At 42.4% G+C, this 24501-nt stretch overlaps 1 protein-coding gene across 1 annotated transcript; it reads left to right on the top strand.

Annotated features, from left to right (window-relative positions):
* Window positions 1-16120: 16120 nt before the first annotated feature.
* On the top strand, window positions 16121-20464 carry NDUFAF4 (NADH:ubiquinone oxidoreductase complex assembly factor 4). The gene is made up of 3 exons (XM_061623390.1): window positions 16121-16446; window positions 18138-18235; window positions 19756-20464. The coding sequence occupies exons 1-3, from the start codon at window positions 16206-16208 to the stop codon at window positions 20044-20046; spliced, it is 630 nt and encodes a 209-aa protein (XP_061479374.1). The 5' UTR covers window positions 16121-16205; the 3' UTR covers window positions 20047-20464.
* The last annotated feature ends 4037 nt before the right edge of the window (window positions 20465-24501 follow it).

The raw sequence follows: 24501 nt of genomic DNA, 5'->3' as shown, positions 1-24501 counted from the left end.
TTTTCAGGGTTTTGTCTGCTAAGTTCTCTTCTTGTGCGTCCCGATCCCGTTGCTGGGCGCTTGGAAGTGAGCCTCATAGTTTAATGGGACTTATATGCACACCTGAGGAAGAAACTCCGAGTAAACAATCACAGGGGATGGCAGTGCACGCCTGCTATCTTGCACAGGATTGCAGGCGTGCACTGCCATCAAGCAGACTGATCCTATGCATATTTACTCAGAAATAGCTCCACTGAGCTCAACGCAGGACTGTATTGCAATGCAAGGAGAAAACGTGTGGCTTGTGTTCTGCACAACTTCAGTTGGTTGTCCTCCCATCTTTCCTAAACAGAGCCTTGACTATTTGGGAAAATGCTTCCATCCTCAGGGGATGTTATTTAAACCTGTGTTTTACTTTGTTGCCTGAGACTGCAACTCTACATCCGCATGCAAGCCGCATTGAACTTAATAGGACACTTCTGAGCGTGCAGGTATAGGATTGCACTGTATTCAGTTACTGTCGCTTTTATACATTAATGTGTTCATAGTTCCTATTTACAAGTGTTATGCTTTTAGAATTTCTTGCTTTTCATCCACTTTAAAAACGTGGTGTTCTTTTACTAACAGCATAACACAATGGATTAGGCCACTTTTAAGTGCTGAAGGTTTAAAAGATGGAAGTAATTATGTCAAGTGAGTCAGCTTAGCTGAGTGAGTCATTGGCATTCGGTAACAGAGGCAGCCTCTGTGTGGTACTGTACAACCTAGTATTGTTGGTAAATATTACTTGGAGAAGCTTTCAATATATAAGTGATACTATTCTATGCATTGCAACAAAAAGTGTGTGCAGATAATTAAAATGCATATCCTGCGCTTGGCTTTTTAATTAGTTCTGTTGCTTTAACTGGAACTACTAATCATTGGAATATTGTTTTCATTGACAATGAACTTAAACATATTTGCTTTCTAAGTATCTGACTGGGAGGGACCTGTATTTAAGTTGACTCGAGCACATGCTTCTAGTGCTGTGGCACCAATTCTCTGGAATTCTGTTCCCTTAGAAGTGAAGCAGGCCCCAATGCTGTCAACATTTTTTACTTTTTTGAACACTTTTCTCCCATGCTTTTCCAAATTAGTCTATTTTCCCCCTAGCAGTCCTTAAGACTTGCTGGTTTTTATATTTTAATAGTGTTTTATGAGCTGTATTATTTCACTTGGGTGTTCCCTGAATGTAGAGTGGTTTTGTTGTTGTTATGTGCCTTCACATTGATTGCAACTTATGGTGACCCTATGAATCAGTGACCTCCAGTAGCATCTGTCATGAACCACCCTGTTCAGCTCTTGTAAGTTCAGGTCTGTGGCTTCCTTTATGGAACCAATCCATCTCTTGTTTGGCCTTCCTCTTTTTCTACCCCCTTCTGTTTTTCCCACTATTGTTGTCTTTTTCTAGTGAATCATGTCTTCTCATTATGTGTCCAAAGTATGATAACCTCAGTTTCATCGTTTTAGCTTCTAATGACAGTTCTGGTTTAATTTGTTCTAACACCCAATTATTTGTCTTTTTTGCAGTCCATGGTATGTGCAAAGCTCTTCTGCAACACCACATTTCAAATGAGTGGATTTTTCTTTTATCTGCTTTTTTCACTGTTCAACTTTCACATCCATACATAGAGATTGGGAATGCCATGGTTTGAATGATCCTGACTTTAGTGTTCAGTGATACATCTTTGCATTTGAGGACCTTTTCTAGTTCTTTCATAGCTGCCCTCCCCAGTCCTAGCCTTCTTCTGATTTCTTGACTGTGCCAAGGTATTGATAATCCAGATTGTAAATTCCAGGCAAAAGCCCCTCCTATCATCAAGCACTAAGGAATATATGAAACTGGTAACATTAAATACTACACAAGATATCCATACACTCAGACTTGAAGCCAACAGTACCTTGGCTATGGGACAAGTACAAGGTGGCATAGCAAAGGCACAAATTCTTAAAAGCCACCATGATGTCTTTGAGGGACTTGGCTGTCTTCCAGGCACCTTACATTTCAAAATGGATGACACTGTGCAATAAGTGCAACATATGCCCCATAGAGTCCCTGTCACATTAAAAGAAAAAATCATAACTGCAATAAGACAAATGGGAAAAGATGGAATAATTGCCAAAGTGACAGAACCTACCAAGTGGATAAGCAGCATGGTAGCCATAGAGAAACCTGGTAAAATGTGCATCTGAATAGATCCAAGTAATTTAAACAAGGCATTATTACAAGCTCACTATCAGATGCTCACCATACAAGAAATCTTACCAGACCTTGCCAAGGCAAAAATATTCTCTCTCTTAGATGCAAAGGATGTGTATTGGCAAATCTTATTAGATGAAGAAAGCAGCCACCTTACTGCATTTTGGACCCCAGAAGGACATGATAGGTGGCTGAGAATGCCGTTTGGAATAAAACCAGCAGCAGAAGAGTATCAGCGCCGCCAACAAGATGCATTGGCGGGTCTCAAAGGAATCAGTGTAATTGCAGATGACATTTTGGTATATGGCTGTGGAGATTCAATGGAGAATGCCATAGCTGACCATAATGGCGAGCTCATCTCTCTCCTGGAAAGGCCGAGAAAAGTCAATCTGAAACTCAATAAAAATAAGATGAGGCTACAACTGACAGCAGTACCCTGTATGGGACACCTCTAACATCGCAAGGCTTGCAGCCAGATCCAGAAAAGGTGAGAGCTATCCAGCAGCTGCCTAAACCATCCAATACCAAATCTCCTCAGCAGTTACTGGGATTTGTTAATTATATGACTAAATTTCTTCCTTGCCTTTCTGATGTTTGTGAGCCTCTCAGACGACTATTGGACACAGGTGCAACTTGGGTGTGGCTACCTCAACATGATGCAGCCCTCCAACAGATCAAAGACTTGGTTACTAGACATCCCGTGTTGATGTATTATAACATGAATGAAGATGTCACCATCCAATGTGGTGCCAGTGAAACCAGCCTGGGTGCTGTACTTTTGCAAAAAGGACAGCCTGTTGTTTTTGCATTAAGGTCTGTACAAGTACAAGTTTCATTTACTCTATGAAGAATGGATGAATAATTTATTATGGTGCATAGACCAGCAAAAGTTGCACAATAAAAAAACCATTAAAAGAATAAAATTTAACAATTAAAACAAGTAAGCCAAAGATGCTGCTGTAATTGAGTTCATAATGGAGTCAGTATTACATTAGTCCTCTGTAGTTAAGTGCTTTCTGCAGCATATGGCGGCCGCACATAAGCTTCCCACCTTGGCAGTCACTTGTGGGGGGAGTCTGATAAAAGAAATTTCACATAAAAGGCCTCTTCCCAGCCGGGTATGCTTTGAAGGATGGGGAAAATTAAGACAGAGCATAAATCGCGATAGAAGGTACAGTGGAGAAGAATATGGCCCACTGTCTCTATTGTCCCTTCTCCACAGGGACAGAGTCGCTCCTCAACTGAATTTTTTTAAACTTTCCATCCAGATGGGCCGATGGTAGAATGTTAAATTTGGCTCGAGTGAAAGCTTTCCTAAATTTTGGTATTGACAAGGTGGATAAGTAACAGGCAGCGCTGAATGATCTTAAGTTATAGCTAAGATAAGTATAAGGTGTGGCTTGCGTCATATGCTTTTGAAAGTCAGTATCCAGGATACGCTGGAGTAATAGGGCTTTAGCTTTGGAGTGCTCTAAAGTTGAGATCGACGTGATGGAGAAGCCTAAACTGAGCAATTTCTCTTTCAAGGCCCATTTCCAAGTAGACAAAAAAAAATCAGTCAGTATAAGAGAGGTCTGGCCAACTGGGGCAAAGAACATTTTTAGCCAAAATGTTACCTTGCTCATCCAAATACGTGTTTCTATCTGCGGGACTCCAGCTTCTAGGCGAAGAATGGAGTTTGGAACACAGCTTGGGACACCGAGAAGGGAGCGTAAGAATCCAGTTTGGATTGACTCTAAGGGGGCATAGGTGGAGTAGGTGCAGACTTGCGATCCATAAAGCAACTGAGCGATGACTTTAGCTGCAAAGATGTGAATTGCTGAAGGCACATGTTGGCCACCTTTAGAGTAGAAAAAGGAAAGAAGGGCCCTCGAGCTTTTTGGGGCGTTTAAAACGGTTCTCTTTAGTTGATGGTGCCACATGCCAGACGAGTGAAACATTAGCCCGAGGTATTTAAATGAAGACACCTGTTCTATCTGATGACCATTGATCTCCCAGCGATGGATGGCCCTTTTCCTTGAGAACACAAGTATCTTCGATTTGGCATAGTTAATCGTCAAAAGCTCCATTTGGCAATAAGAAGCGAGTGCACTTAGTAAGCGTCTTAGTCCGATACACGTTAACGAGAGAAGAACTACATCATCAGCATATATTAAGACAGAGAGGGGCCTATGTGCCAGTCATGGCTGATGGGAACAGTATGGAGTAAGGTTATCGATCAAGGAATTGATGTACAGGTTGAACAGGGTAGGCGCTAGAATACATCCTTGTTTAACACCCCTAAGGGTAGAAATGGGCCTAGAGAGCTGGCCAGCACTATTACATCGGACACGGACAAAGGTGTTGTCATATAGAGAATGTACAAGTAACATAAGACGCCTGTCGATGTTCATATACTCCAGTTTCGCCCAGAGCCTGTCTCTAGGAACCAGATCAAATGCAGATTTGAAGTCGATGAAGGCCGAGTATAAAGCACCCCCGGGCTTGGCTGTATATTTTTTGGCCAGGTGTTGAAGGACTAGGGAATGGTCTATAATGGAATGATCCGCTCTGAAGCTGGCTTGTTTTTCAACTAGGATGTGATCTTGAATTATCCAGTCTTGTAATTTCTCGAACAGATGGCAAGCATACAACTTGCTGACTATATTGAGAAGACTAATTGGTCTGCAGTTGGAAGGATCATTACGGAAGACTTTCTTGTAAATCGGTATTATTATAGCAAGGCCCCAGTCCTCCAGAATACAGGCCGATCTGTCTATGATGGTGAACAGCGCAGCCAAAATTGGAGCCCACCACTCCGAGAAGGATTTGTAAACCTCAGCGGGGATGTTATCAGGACCCGGGGCTTTGCCTGGTTTCAAATTTTGTATAAGGCTTAAAATTTCCTTTGGAGTTACTGGAGGCCATTCTGGGTATTCATGTGAGTGGGTCCCAGATGACAGACAACAGGATGCTCGCAGGCATATATCTCAGTAAAATGAGCTTCCCAGATGTTTGCAGAGATGTGAAAATCCAAAGTTGTAGAAGGTTTAGGCCAGCCTCTAGCTACCAGCTTCCAGAAAGCTCTCGAATCCTTTAATTTAGAGGCTTTTAGAAGAGCCTGCCAGCTTTCCTTTTGTGCAAGAGCCTTTTTTGTGTGCAATTAGGCGCTTGTAGGCTTTCTTTAATTCCAGACAGTCAGCAAAGGAAGACTGGGAATTATTGGCTCTGTATAAGGTAAAACTAATCAGTAGTTTTCTTTTTAAGGCCAGACATTCCTTGTCGAACCAGGGTTTGGATTTGCCTGCAGAATGGAGATATTTAGACCAAAGTTTTGACGTTAGGGCACTCTGTAGTATCAGAGTTAATTGGTGGAAGGAATCTAGGGCGGTTTTTGAAGATGTCGCAATAGTTATGGTTTCATGGAGCGCAAGGGATCTGGCCAAATATAATGTCTCCTTCAAGTTCTTATCTAGCGTGGCCGATCATTTAATGCGGTTTGGCTGTACTTCAAACTCTTCATTCATAAGAGGCTCCTGTTTAAGATGTAACTGGTGGTTTCTGGAGTGCAAAGAAAGGACTAGGGGAAAGTGGTCACTTTTGAACCAATTGCCCACTTGGCACGACATGACGGCATAATAAAGGTCATAAGAGAGCACAAGGTAGTCAGTCGTGGATGTTCTCTTACCTGATAGAAAAGTAAGTTCGCCGTTGGTATAACCCTTTGCACGGCCATTGACAAGAAGGAGATTTTGCTTGTGCAGCATCAGCGCAAAGTATAGTCCAGGAAAGTTAAAACCATTGTCCTTTGAGTGTCTATCCGGTATGCCCAGGTGCTGGTCTAATATCGGCAAGGCCTCTTGGAAATGGGAAAAAAGGGCCTCATTACTTGGACCAATTCTGGCATTAAAATCCCCAGCAAGAATCACCAGGGCCTTGGGATATAAGAACGATAATTTGTCAATGTAGGCTTCGAGTTTTGACATGATAGCCTTAGCTGAAGTCTTTAGACAGCAAGGAGGAAGATAGACGTTGAAGAGTAGTAAGGACGCCCAATCAAAATTGATGAGAAGAGATAATGCAAGCTTCTCCAGAGGATCCGGTCTTAAGGTGGAGATTCGAAGCTTAGTAGAAACAAGTATACTTAGACATCCCCCCTTAGAGCGTCCTCCTTTAGAGCTGGGGGTAGCTTCAAGTGTGAATGTTGCGAAGTCACTTAAGTCGGGTCCCTCAGCAAGCCAGGTCTCTTGTAAAAAGATGATATCATGATGTTTTAAATATTCCAGAAAAGTCTGGTCTTGTGCTTTATTCCTCCATCCCGAAATATTCCAGGATAGGATTGAAAGTTGAGAATAAACGTCAGTTGCTGATTGTCAGGTTAAAGCTGAGTGATTGGAGGATAAATGTTGTCTAATAGGTGGGGATGGAGCTGGAATATGATCTGCCTCAAGAGGATGAATTGCATCAAAACTTGGGTCTAGCTTACTAACATTCGATAGAATTGGCTTATGAAGATATGGTGCATGAGTAGTATAAGCACCAGCTTTCTGTGGGGGTCCTAATTCGCTGGAATCAAGCCATCTCATAGATGTCCAGGGCGCAGATGTGGGGACAGTTCGAGTTTTGTGCAAAGCAGATACCTGATCGTTCAATGTGCAGGAACATGCTGCCTCAGAAGATGTAAGATTCTTATCAGCAGTAATTAGCATAGGGCTGAGAACATTATTAGAATCATACAGGTCCAGGAAGGCAGTCTTTAGAACTCCAGGATGAGCATTTGGTAATAACTCGAAGTCTTTTCCAACTTCAGGTTTTCTCTCGATGTAAGCCTCAGGGTTAGAGGTTAAAAACCTCATTTCTAGGTGTGCCCTTAATGAGTGAAATTGTGAAAGAATTTCAGCTTGGGCCAGAAAAGATAATGCAGAGAAGGATTCGAGTAGGGTCTTTTCCTCTTCTGTAAATGAAGCAGCAAGAACATTGTGCGCTAGAGTAGGCCCGCCCTCAACCCTTACGTTTGGCAAGTGAATAGAGTAAGAGGCTGGGCTCTGAGGATATAGGAGTGGTTCCTTGGGCATCTCAGGCTCAAGGTCGATCAAGTTGACTTCCAGTTTAGTGCTGGATGGCATCATTCTTGCTGTTTTCATAGATGGCAAACTGGACAATAAGGTTTGAGGCAGGGCGAGATTCTCAAAGAATTGTGTTACCTGTAAGCCACACAATGCCAACATGTTCCTATTTCACAATAGAGAGGCTTTGGCTGGATGATTAAAAGTCACCATGGCACATGCACTGATGTAACTGTAGAACAAATATTCCACCTGGTTGATATCATCAATGTTCAACCCAGCTTGGATAAATCCTTCAAGAGTTTTCATTAAATGGATTTTGCGGTCCTTTTGTGCTAAGGAACCCAGCGGCTTAGGGTAGTTAGACAAAACCAATTTGGTGGGGTTGAGTATTAGGTTCCAACACGATTTTCCCTCACACTCGGGGGAGGCTTGTAATACTTTTGATGCCGACGGAGCAGGTGAACAAGCAGCACACTGAGTAGGTACCCGGATTTGAATTAGATTTTTTTGAAAGAGAAACCGGGAGGGAGTCAGCGGAACCATCTTGGAGGAAGTTTGTAATAGGAGATCTGTCCTGTCCTGGCTTGGCCGGATGTTTGACCGGCGGTGAGATTTTCGGCTTGGGAGGAGAATCAAGTAGCTTAAATAGCTTTTCAAATTTCATTTTGCTGTAGCGATGGCCCTTAGGGTGTTTAATATTTTTAGTCTTTTTAGTCGGCTTTGCTTTTGCATTTCGAATTTTAGGTACTCTGCCTTTAGGTTTTGTGTCTAAATGGTCTTCATCTCTCGCTCTCTTTCTTCCGGTCTAAGTCTAATTTTATAGAGGCTTCAGCCAGTGTGGTTAGGAGACGATTGGTTTTAGTAAGAAACGCTTTGATACACTTGAGATCACGTAATATCAAGAAAAACCAGGGCTCCATTTCCTGGGATAGCATTTTAGTTGGGATGATTGACACCTTAGATGTCTGAGATAGATTGGGGGAACTCTGGGTAGAATTTAGTCCCACATCTGGATGAACAACTTGATCGCAGTTGTGACTTGAAGGCTGTTCAAGTTGATCGACTTCATCATAATTCAGCAGCATTTTGGCTGCTTCATAAGGAGACAGATTCTCAGCCCGTGCTATTTCCTGTGCTAGATTTAAAGGAGGCTGATTGCAGGTGATGTGATTATTAGGATGGAAAACTTCATTATGATTCAGCACCCGGTTCACTGAACGCCAGGTCAGTGAACGGTAAAGCTAGCGCTATTCAGGAATTGATCCTGGATGAGCGCGCTGACCTGGCGTGTATTACGGAGACCTGGTTGGATGAAGCTGGGAGGGTGAATCTCTCTCAGCTCTGTCCTCCTGGGTTCTCTGTACACCAACAGGCCAGACCTGGGGGTCAGGGAGGTGGAGTCGCAGTGGTTTTTTGAGATACCATACACATGACCAGGCGTCCTCTTCCACATTTCTCAGGGTTCGAATGTGTTTTTTTGAAAATGGGTACCCGGGACAGAATAGGGATTCTGTTGGTGTACCGTCCACCCCGCTGCCCAACCGTCTCCCTTCCTGAGCTTACCAAAGTAATTCCGGGGTTGGTTTTGGAATCCCCTAGGCTTATGGTACTGGGTGATTTCAATATCAATGCCGATGTTGCACTTTCTGGAGTGGCTCAGGATTTCATGGCCTCCATGACAACCATGGGTCTGTCCCAAATAATATCAGGCCCTACCCATATTGCCAGTCACACTTTGGACCTTGTTTTCTGTGTTGGAGGGGATATTTGTGATCTTGGTGTGGAGGAACTTTCATTAGTTCCGTTGTCATGGACAGATCACTACCTGGTCAGGTTTAGACTTACTGGGACTCAGAACCTCCGCAGGGGTGGAGGACCAATTAGAATGGTCTGCCCCAGGAGACTGATGGATCCAGATGGTTTCCTGACGGCTCTCGGGGACTTTCCTGTCACCTCGGCAGGTGATTTTGTCGAAGCTCTGGTCGACCTCTGGAATGAGGAAATGACCAGGGCGGTGGACACAATCGCTCCTAAGCGTCTCCTTTCGCGGATTGGACCTAAATCTGCTCCTTGGTTTACCGAGGAGTTGGGTGTGATGAAACGCGAAAGAAGGAGACTAGAGCGCTGTTGGCAGAGAACTCAGAGCGAATCTGATCGAACACGGGCTAGAGGCTATTTAAAGACCTATTCCATGGCAGTCCGGGCTCAGAAGAAAGTTTTCTTCTCTGCCTCTATCGCGTCTGCTAAGTCTCGTCCGGCAGAACTGTTCCGAGTGGTCAGGAGCCTTTTAAGCTCCGACCCTTGTGACTATGATGATGACCACTCAGCAGCCCGTTGTCATGAATTTGCGCGACATTTCGCAGAGAAAGTTGCCCAGATTCATTCTGACTTAGACACCAAAATTAATACAGTCTCTGGGGATGTAACGATGGCTCCTGCTTGTTTGATTAGAATGGATTCCTTTCAGCCTGTCCAACCCGAGGATGTGTACAAAATCCTTGGAGGGGTGCGTCCTACCACCTGCATATTGGATCCTTGCCCTTCCTGGCTTATAAATAATGCCAGGGGGGGCTGGTTGAATGGACCACGGAGGTGATTAATGCCTCCTTGTTTCAGGGCAGAATTCCGCCCTGTTTAAAGGAGGCAGTAATAAGACCTTTACTGAAAAAACCCTCCCTGGATCCTGCACTGTTAGTTAACTGTCGCCCAGTCTCCAATATCCCTTTTTTGGGCAAGATAATAGAGTGGGTGGTGGCTACCCAACTCCAGAGGTTTTTGGATGAAACGGACTATTTAGATCCATTCCAATCTGGTTTCAGGCCCGGTCATGGGACTGAGACGGCTTTGGTCGCCTTGATGGATGACCTACGCAGGGAACTGGACAGGGGGAGTGTGTCCCTGTTAGTTTTACTGGATCTCTCAGCTGCTTTCGATACCATCGACCATGGTATCCTGTTGGGCCGCCTTGCTGAGATGGGACTTGGAGGCATGGTGTTCCAGTGGCCCCGGTCCTTTCTAGAGGGGCGAACCCAGAAGGTGGTCATGGGGGATGCCTGTTCGACTCCTTGGCCATTGACCTATGGGGTCCCTCAGGGTTCAGTTTTGTCCCCCATGTTGTTTAATATTTATATGAAACTGCTGGGAGAGGTTATCTGGAGTTTTGGGGTTCGGTGCCACCAATATGCAGATGACACCCAACTCTACTTCTCTTTTCCACCTAATGAAACCAAGGAAGCCGTCCAGACTCTGAACCGATGCCTGGTATCAGGTGGTGGACTGGATGAGGATGAACAGGCTGAAATTAAATCCTGACAAGACAGAGGTGCTCCTTGTCAGTCAGAGGGCGGATCGGGGAATAGGGATCCAACTTGTGCTGGACGGGGTTACACTCCCCCTGAAATCACAGGTCCGCAGCTTGGGAGTACTCCTGGACTCGGCTTTGAGCCTGGAGGCACAGGCCTCTGCTGTAGCAGGGAGTGCTTTTGCTCAATTAAGATTGATACGCCAGCTGCGCCCGTTCCTTGATTTGTCAGACTTGACTATGGTGACACATGCACTAGTTACATCCCGATTAGACTACTGTAACGCGCTCTACGTGGGGCTGCCCTTGAAGACTGCTCGGAAACTTAAATTGGTACAAAGAACTGCAGCCAGAATGTTAACTGGTGCTGGACTTAGAGAACGTACAACTCCTCTATTGTACCAGCTTCACTGGCTGCCAATTTGTTTCCGGGCACAATTCAAAGTGCTGGTTTTGACCTATAAAGCCCTATACGGCCTAGGTCCAGGCTATCTGTTAGATCGTATCTCCCCTTATGAACCTGCTCGGCCTTTGAGATCATCTGGTGAGACTCTTCTCTCCATTCCAACTTCTTTGCAAGTTTTTCTTGCGCAGACACAGCGTAGGGCCTTTTCAGTGGCTGCCCCTAGATTATGGAACTCTCTCCCCAATGAGGTTCGTACGGCTCCCTCGTTATCGTCTTTTCGTACCCAGTTGAAGACCGTTTTGTTTAGACGGGCTTTTAATTAACAATGTTTATCTATTTTTAATCTATTTTGGATTTAATGTATTTTTAACTGTTTAATTGTATTCTTGCTTGATTTTAATTGTTTTGGTTTAGTCTAATTATGTTTTAATTGTAAGCCACCCTGAGTCTTTGGAGAAAGGGTGGGGTATAAATATTTTAAACAAATAAAATCAATCAATAAATAAATATGACAGGGATTCAAAAGAGCTACCACCTCTGCACACTGGAGATTGTGTATGTGTCCAATTATTTCCTGAAGACAAGACATGTCCTTGGACAAAAGGAACATGCATGGGACAAATAAATCCCTGGACTTATATTGTTGAAGTCAATGGTCGCTCATATCAACAGAATTGTAAGTTCATTCGCCTAATGAGTCTTCAGGGACTTAAAGACACCTCAGATGTAGTGGATGATGATATACAGGATAATTCCATCATTCCATGAGCTCATAAAGATGCACACCATACTCCAGGCCTTGAACCACAAAACAGACACATGTAACTGTATCTCCAACACTGAACAGTGACCGTGTCAAGAGCACACGTACCCACAATCATATCATACCACCTAAACGATACTTAGATTTTATATTAGATGACTTAGGCAGTTTAATTATCAGTCATTCAGAACCAGCACTACTTTCAAGTTAATTGTTTAGTTTGAGAGGTTATACTTACGTTGTTTGCATGTTTTTATAACAAATATGACATTAGGGATGTTATAATAGGTAGCAGTTCCATCCAGCAGAGGGAACTGCAGGGAGACTGCCATGGAGATGTGGAGGCTGAGCTCTAAAGTAAAGGTCAGGTGGAAGGAGACTGAGCAAGCATGGTAGATCTTGTAAGCATTCTCTTAATAAAGCTTTAGTTATAGCAAGCAGGTTTCTGTCTTCTCTCAGCAAAGAAGGCACTATTAAAACACTGCTGGCCCTGGACCCACAGGAAAGAACCCGTTTTACCTATCTATCAGTGGGCTTGATGCCAGATACTGAATTTGGACTACCTGCATACAAAGCATGTGTTCTACCACTGAGCTACCATTTCTGCCCAAGAGACTATCCTTTAGGAATTATATTTTCCTCCATTTCTATATTAGATTAGAACTCTTTAGTTTCATATAATCTGTTTAAGTGTAGCTCTAATTATGAGCATACACATATGAAGCTGTATATATAATGTCAGAACATTGGTCTATCTATCCTGACTGGCAAAAACTCTTAAGTTCTCAGGCAGTGCCTACAACCTTTCCCAGCCCCTTCTAACTGGGATCATTTTAACTGGATTTATTTATTTATTTATTACATTTATATACCGCCCCATAGCCAAAGCTCTCTGGGCGGTTTACAGCAATTAAAAACAAATATACAAATTTTAAAAGACAAAAAACTATTTAATAACACAATTTAAAAACAATTTTAAAACACATGCTAAAATGCCTGGGAGAAGAGGAAAGTCTTGGCCTGGCGCCAAAAATATAACAGTGTTGGTGCCAGGTGCACCTCGTCAGGAAGATCATTCCATAATTTGGGGGCCACTACTGAGAAGGCCCTCTCCCTTGTTGCCAGACTCCCAGCTTCCCTCAGAGTAGACACCCGGAGGAGGGCCTTGGATGTTGAGTGTAGTGTACAGGTGGGTTCATGTTGGGAGTGGCAGTTCATCAGGTATTGTGGTCCTAAGCCATGTAAGGCTTTATAGGTTAAAACCAGTACCTTGAATCAAGCTTGGAAACATACAGGCAGCCAATGCAACTGGATTAAAGCTGGAATTAAATATAGAATTTTCTGCATGCAAAACATGAACTCTACAATTAAGCCATAGTTTCCTTCACTGTGGCCAGTATATTTCATCAAAAAGCTCCAAAAACCACTGAACCAGCTCATATACACAAGGAATGATCTGAAAGCCCACGGTATGTAAGCATATTTGTAACAATGGCTAAATCATTACTGGTATCATTGGAGAACATTCCACTGATTTCCATGGATTCTTTCTGAATGCAGTTACAAGCCAATAATTGCCTAACATGAAATGTAAAACCCATTGACAGAAAAAAAATGAAAGAAAAATAAGTGTTGAGGAACTTGAGAACTCAGTATATATAAAACAAATTTTCATAATATACACATACTAGAATTATTATTATTATTATTATTAATTAAATTTATATACCGCCCCATAGCCGAAGCTCTCTGGGCGGTTCACAACAGACAAACAATCAATATACAATTAAAACCATATGTTAAACACTTAAAATGAGTTCATTATACCAAAAAATCAAAACATAATTAAACATAAAATAACTAAAAACCAAGTACACGATACTAAGTGTTAAAATTAAATTAGTTAAAAGTTATTAGGATGTGGCGATGTCAAGATATCAAAAGTGCTACAATATTAAATATTTAAAATATTAAAATATTAACTATTATTATTTTGCACATTTCAAGTTAGCTTATGCCTACCTTTAAAAACTTTGTCAGAAATGTGTAAAGATTAAAAGCCTGTCCTAAAAATGGAACATGATTTATCCACCCATCACATAAGAAGTTTTCGTTTTGGCAAGGGAAAGCATTTTTATAAAGATAATTCTAGAAAGAAATCCCGTTAGGCAAGTCCTTGAACGCTTGCCAGTTTAACTAGTGCATGAACATAAGAATCTCAATGGCCTACTATCCTATACTACAATTTTTGAAAGGCATCCACAATGTTGATAAAGAGACTGCTCCTCTAATCCTTCACCACAATCCTAACACTGGCATGGGATCTACAATGCAGGATCCAACAAGTATCCCTGGCGGATGGCTGTCCAGCCTCTCCTTAAATAATAATGAGCAGTTAATTAGGATCTTTTCAAAGATATGTGATATTCGGCACTCAAAAACGAAACAAACCTATAGCTGGATATAATATAGCCTCTAAAGTCTAGTTGCAAAGGAAAGAATAAAACTACTCCAGGCATTAGGATGGAATTCTTATGGACCTTTGGTGACTTATGCCAGAATATAGCTGGATGCTTTTCCTGTAAAACATAAGCAAAAGCTGGTCATTTTTCATAAGTTGTTGTGTCAGTCTACTCACATGGGATGAATGGCCTCAGGCAGATTCCAAGGCCAAGTTATATACCAGGGCATCTATAAAGAAAATGATTGTTCTCTTTGAGGAATGGTCCATGTGGAAAACCTCCACAGGCAAGAGAGATGATGACTGGAGAATAAAAAATGATTATGTACTGAGCAGCCTCAACAGCAGTTAGATGCTCAAGGCTATATGTTAGTACAGCAGCAGCCTACTACATATTTATTTATTTATTTTATTTATTTATTAAATTTATATACCGCCCGACTAGCAATAGCTCTCTGGGCGGTGAACATAAAATAGTATAAAAATACAATGAATAACAAAATAATATTAAAATACAATAAACAATACAATAAACATTATTAAAATTAGATCATATGAAGTGATATCCAAAATTATTGTGTTTTCTGGGAATTCAATAAGCACAGCAACCTTGAAAATGTCCTGGCCACAGCAAAACTACTCTGCATGGTTCTCTGCATGGATGAATCACAGATGCTATGTGTTTGATCACTTATTCAAATCACTGATTATGGATGCAGTGCTTTGCAGACTTAACCATTTAGCAAGAGTGGGACTTATTTCTGAGCAAACACGCTAGGATCACACTCCACAGTTTTAATAGTTAGAGTGAGATAATTGTCTCATGAGGCACTTTGGCAAGTGCTGCGGGTAGGGGCGCAGAAGTGGCATCCCCTCGGTTCCCCTCACACACACACACCATTCACTTCCACTGAGGGGCTGAACAGTGTGTGCCACATGGCCTGATTTGCAGCCTCTAGAGGGCACTCTTTCCACTAGTTTTGAAGAAAAACAGCAGCCGTCAGTCCAGTTAATTTCCATACAAGGGAATGGATATGGATGCCATATTGTCCTTTGCCTCAAGCAGCAAAATGTCCTGTGCACAATCTGTGTTAGAAGACTTGCTTACTCAGAAGTGGGGAGAATGTGCCCCTCTAGCTGAAGCCACGTTGACTATGTTGGCTGGGGGTGATGGGAACTGTGGGCCAACATCTGGAGGGCCTTAGGTTTCACCTGAGGTGATAGAAAACAGCACAGAAAAACTCCTGTCTGCTGGATTAATTGCAGTTGCGGAGAGGGGGGCTGGGGAGGGTGCTTCTTTTCAAGACCAGACTAGTGAAGGAGAGAAGAGGATTGCTTACACCATGATACCGTTATGCTTTGTAAGCCTCCTTGACGACTGTTGTGCATGCTTTTAAATAAAATAAAACTATCTCAGATATGTCTTTTCAATAACAAGTCCCTCTGATTTCGGTGAAGGAGGCTTACTCTCAGGTAAATTGAGATAGGATGGCAAGCAGCCTTCATCTATCCGAGATTTAGGGGTAGGTGGGGCTGACCTCACTTAATAGACACGTAGTGCAAAGCGAGTAGCAAATGCGTGTCCCGGCCTCCTATCCGAGACTTAGGGCCACGTTTACGCCATACATTCATTCCATTTTAAGCAGTCATGGCTCTCTCCCCTCCCAAGAATCCTAGGAGTGTAGTTTGTGAAGGGTGCTGAGAGTTGTTAAGAGACCTCTATTCACCTCACAGGGCTACAATTTCCAGAGTGATTTAATGGTCAGTCCCTCTTCTCAGAGAACTGGAAATTGCAAGTCTGTGAAGAATATAGCGGTCTCCTAAAAATTTTCCGCACCCTTCACAAACTGCCCTTCCCAGGATTCTTTGGGGGAAACCATGCCAGTTTAAAACGGAATAAATGTACAGTGTGAATGAGATTCTCAGAGAGCCTCCAGCCCACCAAGCGGCGCCCTGAAGATGGTTATTATTATTTTCTTCTCCAGCGCCGGCTTCCTGTTTCAGGCGCATGCTCCAGAGAACGTGTTCCCACCCATCCCCGACCGCGTTTGGAAGTGAGAGTCGACTGCGTGCCGGTATGATGGGGGCCAGGGTAACCCGCGTGTTAACGAATTTCAACCTGGAAAGCCGAGCGCACAGGGAAATCAGCAAAGCCAAGACGGCGTCTGCCCCGCGCCACCCCAGCGCTACACCCGCGCAAGATCGTGAGTTTGCCAGGACAGGCAGAGCCGCATTGCGCGATGAGCCCGGTATGTGCTTAATAAAACCTTCCTTGGCCGACGCTTTCTCACAGAATTGTTCCTGTGTATGCGTGCGGCGGACTTCAACTATAAAGCGGGTCCATAAAGGGGGTGGGCACTTGAGCTGCTTTGTGGTCGTATCCGGCTCCTGCAATGAGTCGAGGGGGGAAAGCGCCGGCTGTGATTCGTGGTCGCAGCACCGTTTAGTTAAGCCGAGTGCAGGGTTTGTGGTCAATATCAATTACTGGGAAGAGCGAGGGATCCCTTTGTGTCCATTGGCCACCTTGCAAGGGACGATTCGCACGGGTTACGCGCGAGTGGGGCAAAGGCCCCTTGTGACATTGAAGCTTCGTGTCTTGTGCTCTGAACTTTTGGAAGCAGCGCGCTCATTGCCCCGCCCCATCGCTGTTCGCCTCTAAACTCCCTCTTGGCTGTCATTGCCAGGAGCGTGCGTAGTCTGGTAGTGTGATTTGCAGTCTGGGAGCTGTAGTCTCCAGGACCTGTGGCCTTTCGAATGGTTGTTGTTGGCCTACAGCTCCCGTCAGCCCCAGCTGGCATGGCCGATGGTCGGGGGTGATGGGGATTGTAGTCCGGGAATATCCACCCCTGCTCTAGGCTGTAAGCAAGCTAGGGAATGCATATGTCGGCATTCTGCAGGGTTCCTTGACCTTTCTGCTGTTTTTAGCTTTACTCCTCCCGCCCATTGGAATGTTTCCTGAGTTTTGTTCATCGCTAACTTAAATATTTAAATACTTAAATATTTATGCATAAAAATGTAAATAAAAAACATTTCATAATAAACATCATAAAAAAATTAATTGCAGTGTTGCAAATATTTGAGATGAATCCTCTTAAAATATAGAAGAATTTGTAGACTGTTGACTATTTTTTATTCCACATAACACAGTAAACCCTTATTGAATATGAGCATATCAGTAGGTACCAGCTTACAAAGCCAGAATGTATGCCCTCTTCCTGAGAACCCCTAAAACTGTTGGATATGAGTGATGACAGTGCTTCCTTGAAGCAATGATTTGTCATTATAGTATAGCAGAAACAGTGTCAGATTGGGGAGATCCAGGTTCATATCCCCACTTAGCACAAAGCTCACTGAGCAACTTGGACAAATTACTGTTTGTCAGCCTAACACCCTAACCTATTTCACAGGGTTGTTGCGATGACAGAAATCAGAAAACAATATTCATAGTCCATCACTTCCTAGAAGTGGAGGGTGGGTAACAATGTAATGAATGACAGAAGAAAACCTGTTTACTTAAAGGAAATTTAACTTCCAGCCTTCTTGACCTGGAGGCAAAATCCTCTTAGCCCCTTCTGCTCCATCATCTTCATGGTAACCCACTTGTATTGCAGTCTGACAATATCAGGAGGGCCACACATTTCCCACTCCTACTATGGACGATGGAACACCAACCTGGATGATATGTTGTTACCTCAGTGCAGTTGGGAAATGGGTGGGGTGTTTATTCAGGACTTTCCTTACATGCACATGATTTTCCTGTGGATTGTAATATCTTGTTTAAGTGGTGGGGGTGGCGGGGGAGTGAGAGAATGGAAAAGAACTGTAGAACTCACTATTATCATAATCATTTATTACATGCCCTTCCCCCAAAGGTTCCAGGGCGGGTTACGACAATTTTAAAATACAACATTAACTTACTCTGTAGTCTCTCTTTCCTTAGATTCTGACAGATTCCAAAATGAGATTAAGAAAAAAGATGAACACCTTCTCACACTATTAAAGGAGGTCTATGTTGATTCAAAAGATCCACCTATGAATGTGAGTCAGGTTATCTTGAAGTGCACACATGCTAATTCATGCTTTTAATAGAACAGTGACAAGCATAGTGTTAGATTTTTGTCATGTAATGTGAAGTAATGTTTGCTTTCCGGCGGGGCAGGATGGGGCGGGGGTGGGGAGAGAGAGAGTGTGTTTTATAAATCCTTTATCAATACAAGCAAATTATAATTATTAATATATAAATACAAGGGAACACATTTGTACCCATCTAAGCAACCTTCTAAATGGCTTTTCACTTAATTGGTCTATTTTACTTAATTGGCCATTTGTATATATGTTAAAGCTCCTTATGCCTTTAATTTTGTGTTCATTTTAAGAAAGATTTTCTAATATGCATATCTTAGGCTAGAAAGACAGAACAGAATTCTGTGCTACTTCCATTTTAAGAAGATACACTGGTTCTGGGCTTTGTGGTTTGCAGACATATACTCACTTATCTAGGACCAAGCCCTGTTGAATTTACTGGACTTAAGTCTAAGTAAACATGCATAAGATGGTAGTCTTAATATGCTAGACTTCTGAACAAATTGATCTGTGATTTCTTAGACTGCAATTCTAAGCATACTTCACTAGAAAGTGGGTCCCGTTGAACTCAGAAGCACATGTGCAAGTGAACATGTTTAAGTAAAATATGTGCATCACAATCCTATGCATGTTTATTTAGAAGCAAATCATACTGTGTTCAAGAGGGCTTACTGGGTAAGTGTGCATTGGACTGAAGGCTTGGGCTTTGATGTAAAATGAGAGGAGAAATTGGTGGGGGAAGGAATCACTTGTTTTTAGGCTTATTTTAATAGTGTGCTTAACCCGCTCTTGGGAAGATTTTTTTCCAGTGTCTATAGCAGAGATGGGGAACCTGTAGCCATCCAGAGTTGTTGGACTACAGCTCCATGAGTCCCAGCCAGCATGGCCAATAGTCAGGGATGATAGGAACTGTGGACCTTCCCAATGCTGCTGAAGTATGGGTTAGTCACCCCTGGTTTACTCTGGCTGGCAGCAGCTTTCCAGGGTTTTAGACAGGAGCAATTCCCTACCTAGGGATGTTTGGGATTGTATCTTGGATACTCTGGGTGCAAACCGTATCCTCTGCCACAGCATTTTTTCATAGCAGCAGAATCCTGAAAAGCCATTAAAAGCTATTCAAATCCAAAGAAAACAGTCCTCTTTACCTGACCCTTGAAAGTAATCAAATTGGGCACTAAGCAAGCTGATCAGAGAAGGGAATTCCATAATTAAGTCCTATTTTCAGAAGAGAAATAGGTTTAGAAAGTTTTAGTTATGTTCTGTTAAAGGGGGGGAAAGTGTTATAATTTAAGGGACAGCCAGTGTGGTGCCCTCCAGATGTTGGCTGCAACTCCCATCAGCCTCAGGCAGCATGGCCAATGGCAACAACCTCTAGAGGGCATCATGTTGGCTATCCCGGACTTAATGGATGAAATGTGTGTAGCTTGTAGATTAAAATGTAACTAATTTTTAATATACAATTTTCCCTGTTCTAGGTAAAAAACAAAGGAGGAGGCCTTCCTTCTAAGCGAGAGGAACTCAGACTTACAAAAGTAAGCCATCTTGCTCACCTGGATATTCAGACTGTTCCCAAAGGCAAAATCTCAGTCACTGAAACCTTGACTCTACTCAGTAATCATCTTCACAATCCACAGACCTGGACTGCAGAAAAAATCGCAAAGGAATACTCTTTAGAACTGAAGGATGTGACTGCTCTCTTAACATTCTTCATTCCATTTGCTATGAAGATCTTTCCTCATCCAGACAAACGCCTAAAACACAGATAAAAATGCTTGCCAAACCTTGACTGACCTTGTTAGTTTAGTGTCTTCTGTGAACTACATGTCTAATTCTTTCTCTAAATAGACACATCCAAAACAATCAAACGTGTCATATTTAAGCGATACCTGTCTTTTCTCTCACTATTGCATTCACAAGCCATCCTGGGAATGCCATTGTGAAGTGGGAGACAAAATCTGCTAAGACATGCTAAGTATTCAAAAAAATGTAAACATGTTGACTGCATGGGAAATGATCTGTTCAGAAGCAATTGTCTTTTACCCAGACTCAGACAGCAAAAATGCATTATCGCTGGACCTGATCTTTTTTGGTCTGAGCTGTGCACCAGCTCTTTCCTTAATCATATTCTGTAAATAGTTATAATTAAAGCAAAGGAGAGTTGCATTGTGTTTATCTTCTGAGAAATGAGTGTGTGTGTATAGTTCCTGTGTCTGGTTAAAAAGGGGCGGGAGAGGTAAAAGAACAAATGGGGAAAATTGAGTTAGGGTAGCCATTCTTTTAATTTTGACATAATTATGGATGTTTGAAACAAATGGTATGGGAGCCAAATACAATTTTGCTCTGTTGTAGTGGCTTACTGGATGTAATTCTGGTTCTCAGAGCCCTTGATAGCTGTTGCTGTATTTTGTCTTTGAATTCATGCCTTTAATCATGGACATCATGCCTATGAAGAGCGAATTCTGCTAATGTATTATCTCAACTTCTCAGTGAGGACCCTATATTTTATGCCTTACTGAAAATCTATATAGATTTGGATGGAATTGCTCTTTTTCTACTACTGTTGCCTTGCACTATTGTTTGGCTATAGGTTACCAAGTATACTTACGATTCACCAGAAAAATGGCCTCAACACTGGCCTTCTTTGTGTATATTTTGTTTTAGATGTAAAAGATTCTGTGTGTTCCCAGAATTGTCTTGGAAGAAAAAAAATGTAATAGATACAGTTTGTCCTGCATGCAGAACTAATACTACATCTTTGGAAAGTCCTTCTACAAAAATATTAAAAGGAGAGGATCCCTGTACTCCTTTGCATCTAATCTGGCTAGTTTTATGTAGAAATGTGCAGAAAACCCCCCTAAGATAATGGGGGGGGAAATGTGGGGTTTTAAATTTTGGGAGGGTGGTTAATGGAAAAACCTGTTTTTCCCCTAATTTTTCTGGGCCCCCCCCACACACACTAGTTTTATGTTATTTAAATGGGATGCCCAGGGTTGCTTGCAACAAATTTGCTGTTTTTCATATTGTTGGTAGTGGGGCATGTTATAGTAGACTGATTTCTTTCTGGTGTTAAACTAATAAGAAGAGGGAATAATACCCTCTCTGGGTTAGTTAATGTTACAATATATATAACTTGATAAAAGAGTAGGGAAAGTCACGCTACCTGCAGAAAGCCTACATAGCTTGTCTTTCTGACATCCTGATTTTTGAAATTGATTTTTAAAAACAAACAAAACTGATAATGGCTGATGGTGGATTCCCAAGCTAGTAAGTCATTGGCCATAATTAAAGGCAAAAATTTAGGTAGGGCCAAGTGGTTGCACACATATGGTAGTCCTAATTTATTCTTTAAGTAGCAAACCGCTCAGTTGTGAAAGCTGTGCTACTTTTTGGTATGCCATATTAAGAAACATGCTGTACTAGTTAATGCATGGCTTGTGTGTGTGTGCGCGTGCAAATGTGGCCATTTGTCTAAAGGTGGGATGGGGAACCTTCTCCCTCCAGATATTATTGGACTCCAACTCCTATCAGCCCTAGCCAGCATGCCCAATGGTCAGGGATGATGGGAAACACAGTTCCTTATCGCTGTTTGGCCACCCTGTGAACTCCTCTTCTAATACTACCTTTGTGACATGGGCAAGAGGCACAGGCCACAGCATCTGAAGCATTGCAAAGATTGTTAGAAGAACCCCTAAAATGGCTGCCTTCAGGCAGCAGATTTTGGCTGATAAATTCAAATGGCAGACATTTTTTATTTTCTGGTGGAAAAAGTGGTGGCGGCAGGGGGGTGCTACTTGGATTTTATGGCTCATATCAAAATGTCTACAACCATCTCTATTTGGAGCAGGCTGTTTTTCAACAGTCCTCCCAGAATAATTTTGTCCCCCCTCTGGAAAAGGAAAGCATTCAGCACCTTAAAGATTGGGCTCTAAAATTAGTGTCTCTGAAGAAACTGGGGGCTTTAAGGTGAAACTGAGAACTGAAATTCACAAAGCTAAACAATGCGAGAACAAATCAGCTCTGTTGACTTTTCTGGTACAAAGAAGTGAGACTCCAGAAGCTGCAGCGAGCTGTAAATTGTGTTGGCAATAGCTGGGCACCTTCCCTGTGTGTTACTTCTATAATTGGCACTGCAAGTCAAAAAGTGACAGCACCTGGAATCTGTACACATATAATAGGGACCAGCAGCACTCCAAAGAAAGCAGGGGCAGCTTTTTTTGATGTCAGGGCCCCAATCCTATGCACATTTACCTGGGAGTAAAACCTACTGGATATAATGGTATGTGCTTCTGAGTAAACATGCATAGGCTTGCCAGAGGTGTCTAAAATGATAAAACCTAGGCTGTGAAACAATGAATATTAATACAACTACATTAATTTTCCTGAAAAAGGTGACATAAAATTACTTACACATTTAAAGAATTGTGTGTTATAGGAGAGATGACTGTATTATTTGCTACTAAATGCAGGCCTAACTGGAGTTTGTGCATTGATTTGTGTTTAATCAGTGTGAGATGCACGAAGATTCAGGTGCTTTGGGAAAGGAGGTTGCACTATGATTTCCAAAGCCCTTTTCACATTTTAATACTTGTGCATCCTTTCCAAGATGATACATAAGCAAATCTGAACAGGTGCTTGGATCAGAGATTTTAAGATGACTTTCACTTGCTCATCCTCAGTGCTGCTTTTAAAGGTGCAGATGTAAAATCAACGATACATTTACATTCCAGCAAGATATTTCACCCTTAGTCATGTTAGGCAATGCAGTCAGGGCTTCATAGTCTACAAAAGCGTGATATTGAAGTCATGCTGCGCTGATGAAGAACCTGCCACATGTCTGATTGATAAGAAGCATGTCCTGGGGCTCTAGTTTTTGTCTTGAAGGCAATGCTGCTGACCTGGAAGACCAGCCCTCTGAACATGGTGGGGAGCTTGATTTTGGGATCATAGGGAACACAGATATTAGCCCAGGTTGATTACTGTGACTGACAGCACTTGTTGAGGGCACTGAGCAGAGAGATTGTTCATACTGCCCAATCCTTTTAAAAACTGGAAGTGGGTGGGATTCAAAATATATGCTCCATCATTTAACTGCAGTCTTTTATTTATTCAAGATTAATAACAACACATGCCTTAGTTACATCCCGTTTAGATTACTGTAACGTGCTCTACATGGGGCTGCCTCTGAAGACTGTTCGGAAACTTCAGTTGGTACAACGTGCTGCAGCCAGAATGCTAACTGGGGCTGGTTACAGGGACCGTACTACCCCCCTGTTAAAAAAGCTCCACTGGTTTCCAGTCTGTTTCTGGACACAATTCAAAGTGATGGTGATGACCTATAAAGCCCTATACGGCTTAGGTCCAGGCTATTTATCAGACTGTATCTCCCTGTATGAGCCTGCCCGGGCCCTGAGATCCTCAGGAGAGGCCCTTCTCTCAATACCCACATCTTCTCAAGTACGACTAGTGGGGACGCGTGAGAGGGCCTTCCCGGTGGCTGCCCCTAGGCTTTGGAATTCCCTTCCTAGGGAGGTAAGAATGACCCCCTCTTTGCAGTCCTTCCGCCGACAAGCAAAGACCTTCCTATTCCAACAAGCCTTTGGAATTGAAGGCCAAGGATAGGGCGTGAAGGGTGCTGCATTGCTAATGTCTATTATATCATTTTTAAACTAGTTTGAACTTAATTTTAGCTATATGTGTGTATGGTTTTAATATTGGAAATAGTTTAATCTTATTTTAATGTAGACTTTGTATGTTTTTAATTATATGTATTTTTTATCTGGAAGCCGCCATGAGTTCCAGTTTTGGAAAAATGGCGGGGTATAAATAAAGATAATAATAATAATAATAATAATAATAATAGAAATGTCTGTGTATAGCTTAAAATACCCTCCTTTTGCTTCACAAGGTAATTCCTGAAACAAGCACAAATAAGAGTCCAGGCCCCAAATTGAAAGCAGATCTGCCCATCTAATTGTAGAATAGTCATAAGGCATTTGTCACTCTTATATAACATGCACACTTATAACAATCTGCTGCAAGTAGAGAACAGGAAAGATGGCAGACTGCTGTGGGCCAGAGGCAAGCAGAGATCAGTCACGCTCTAATAGTAGAACTTTTGGATGATTTGCAATAGATGGGCAGGGGCTGATGATTCCTCATGGTTTAACAATAGCAACCAACCACACAAAAACTTGCCTGTTTTCTATATTTGGCTGCTAAAA

This window comes from Rhineura floridana, chromosome 4 (assembly GCF_030035675.1).
Source record: "Rhineura floridana isolate rRhiFlo1 chromosome 4, rRhiFlo1.hap2, whole genome shotgun sequence".
Lineage (NCBI taxonomy): Eukaryota > Metazoa > Chordata > Lepidosauria > Squamata > Rhineuridae > Rhineura > Rhineura floridana.
The sequence above is the reverse complement of the archived record's forward strand: the minus strand, read 5'-3'. Positions and strand labels throughout refer to the sequence as shown.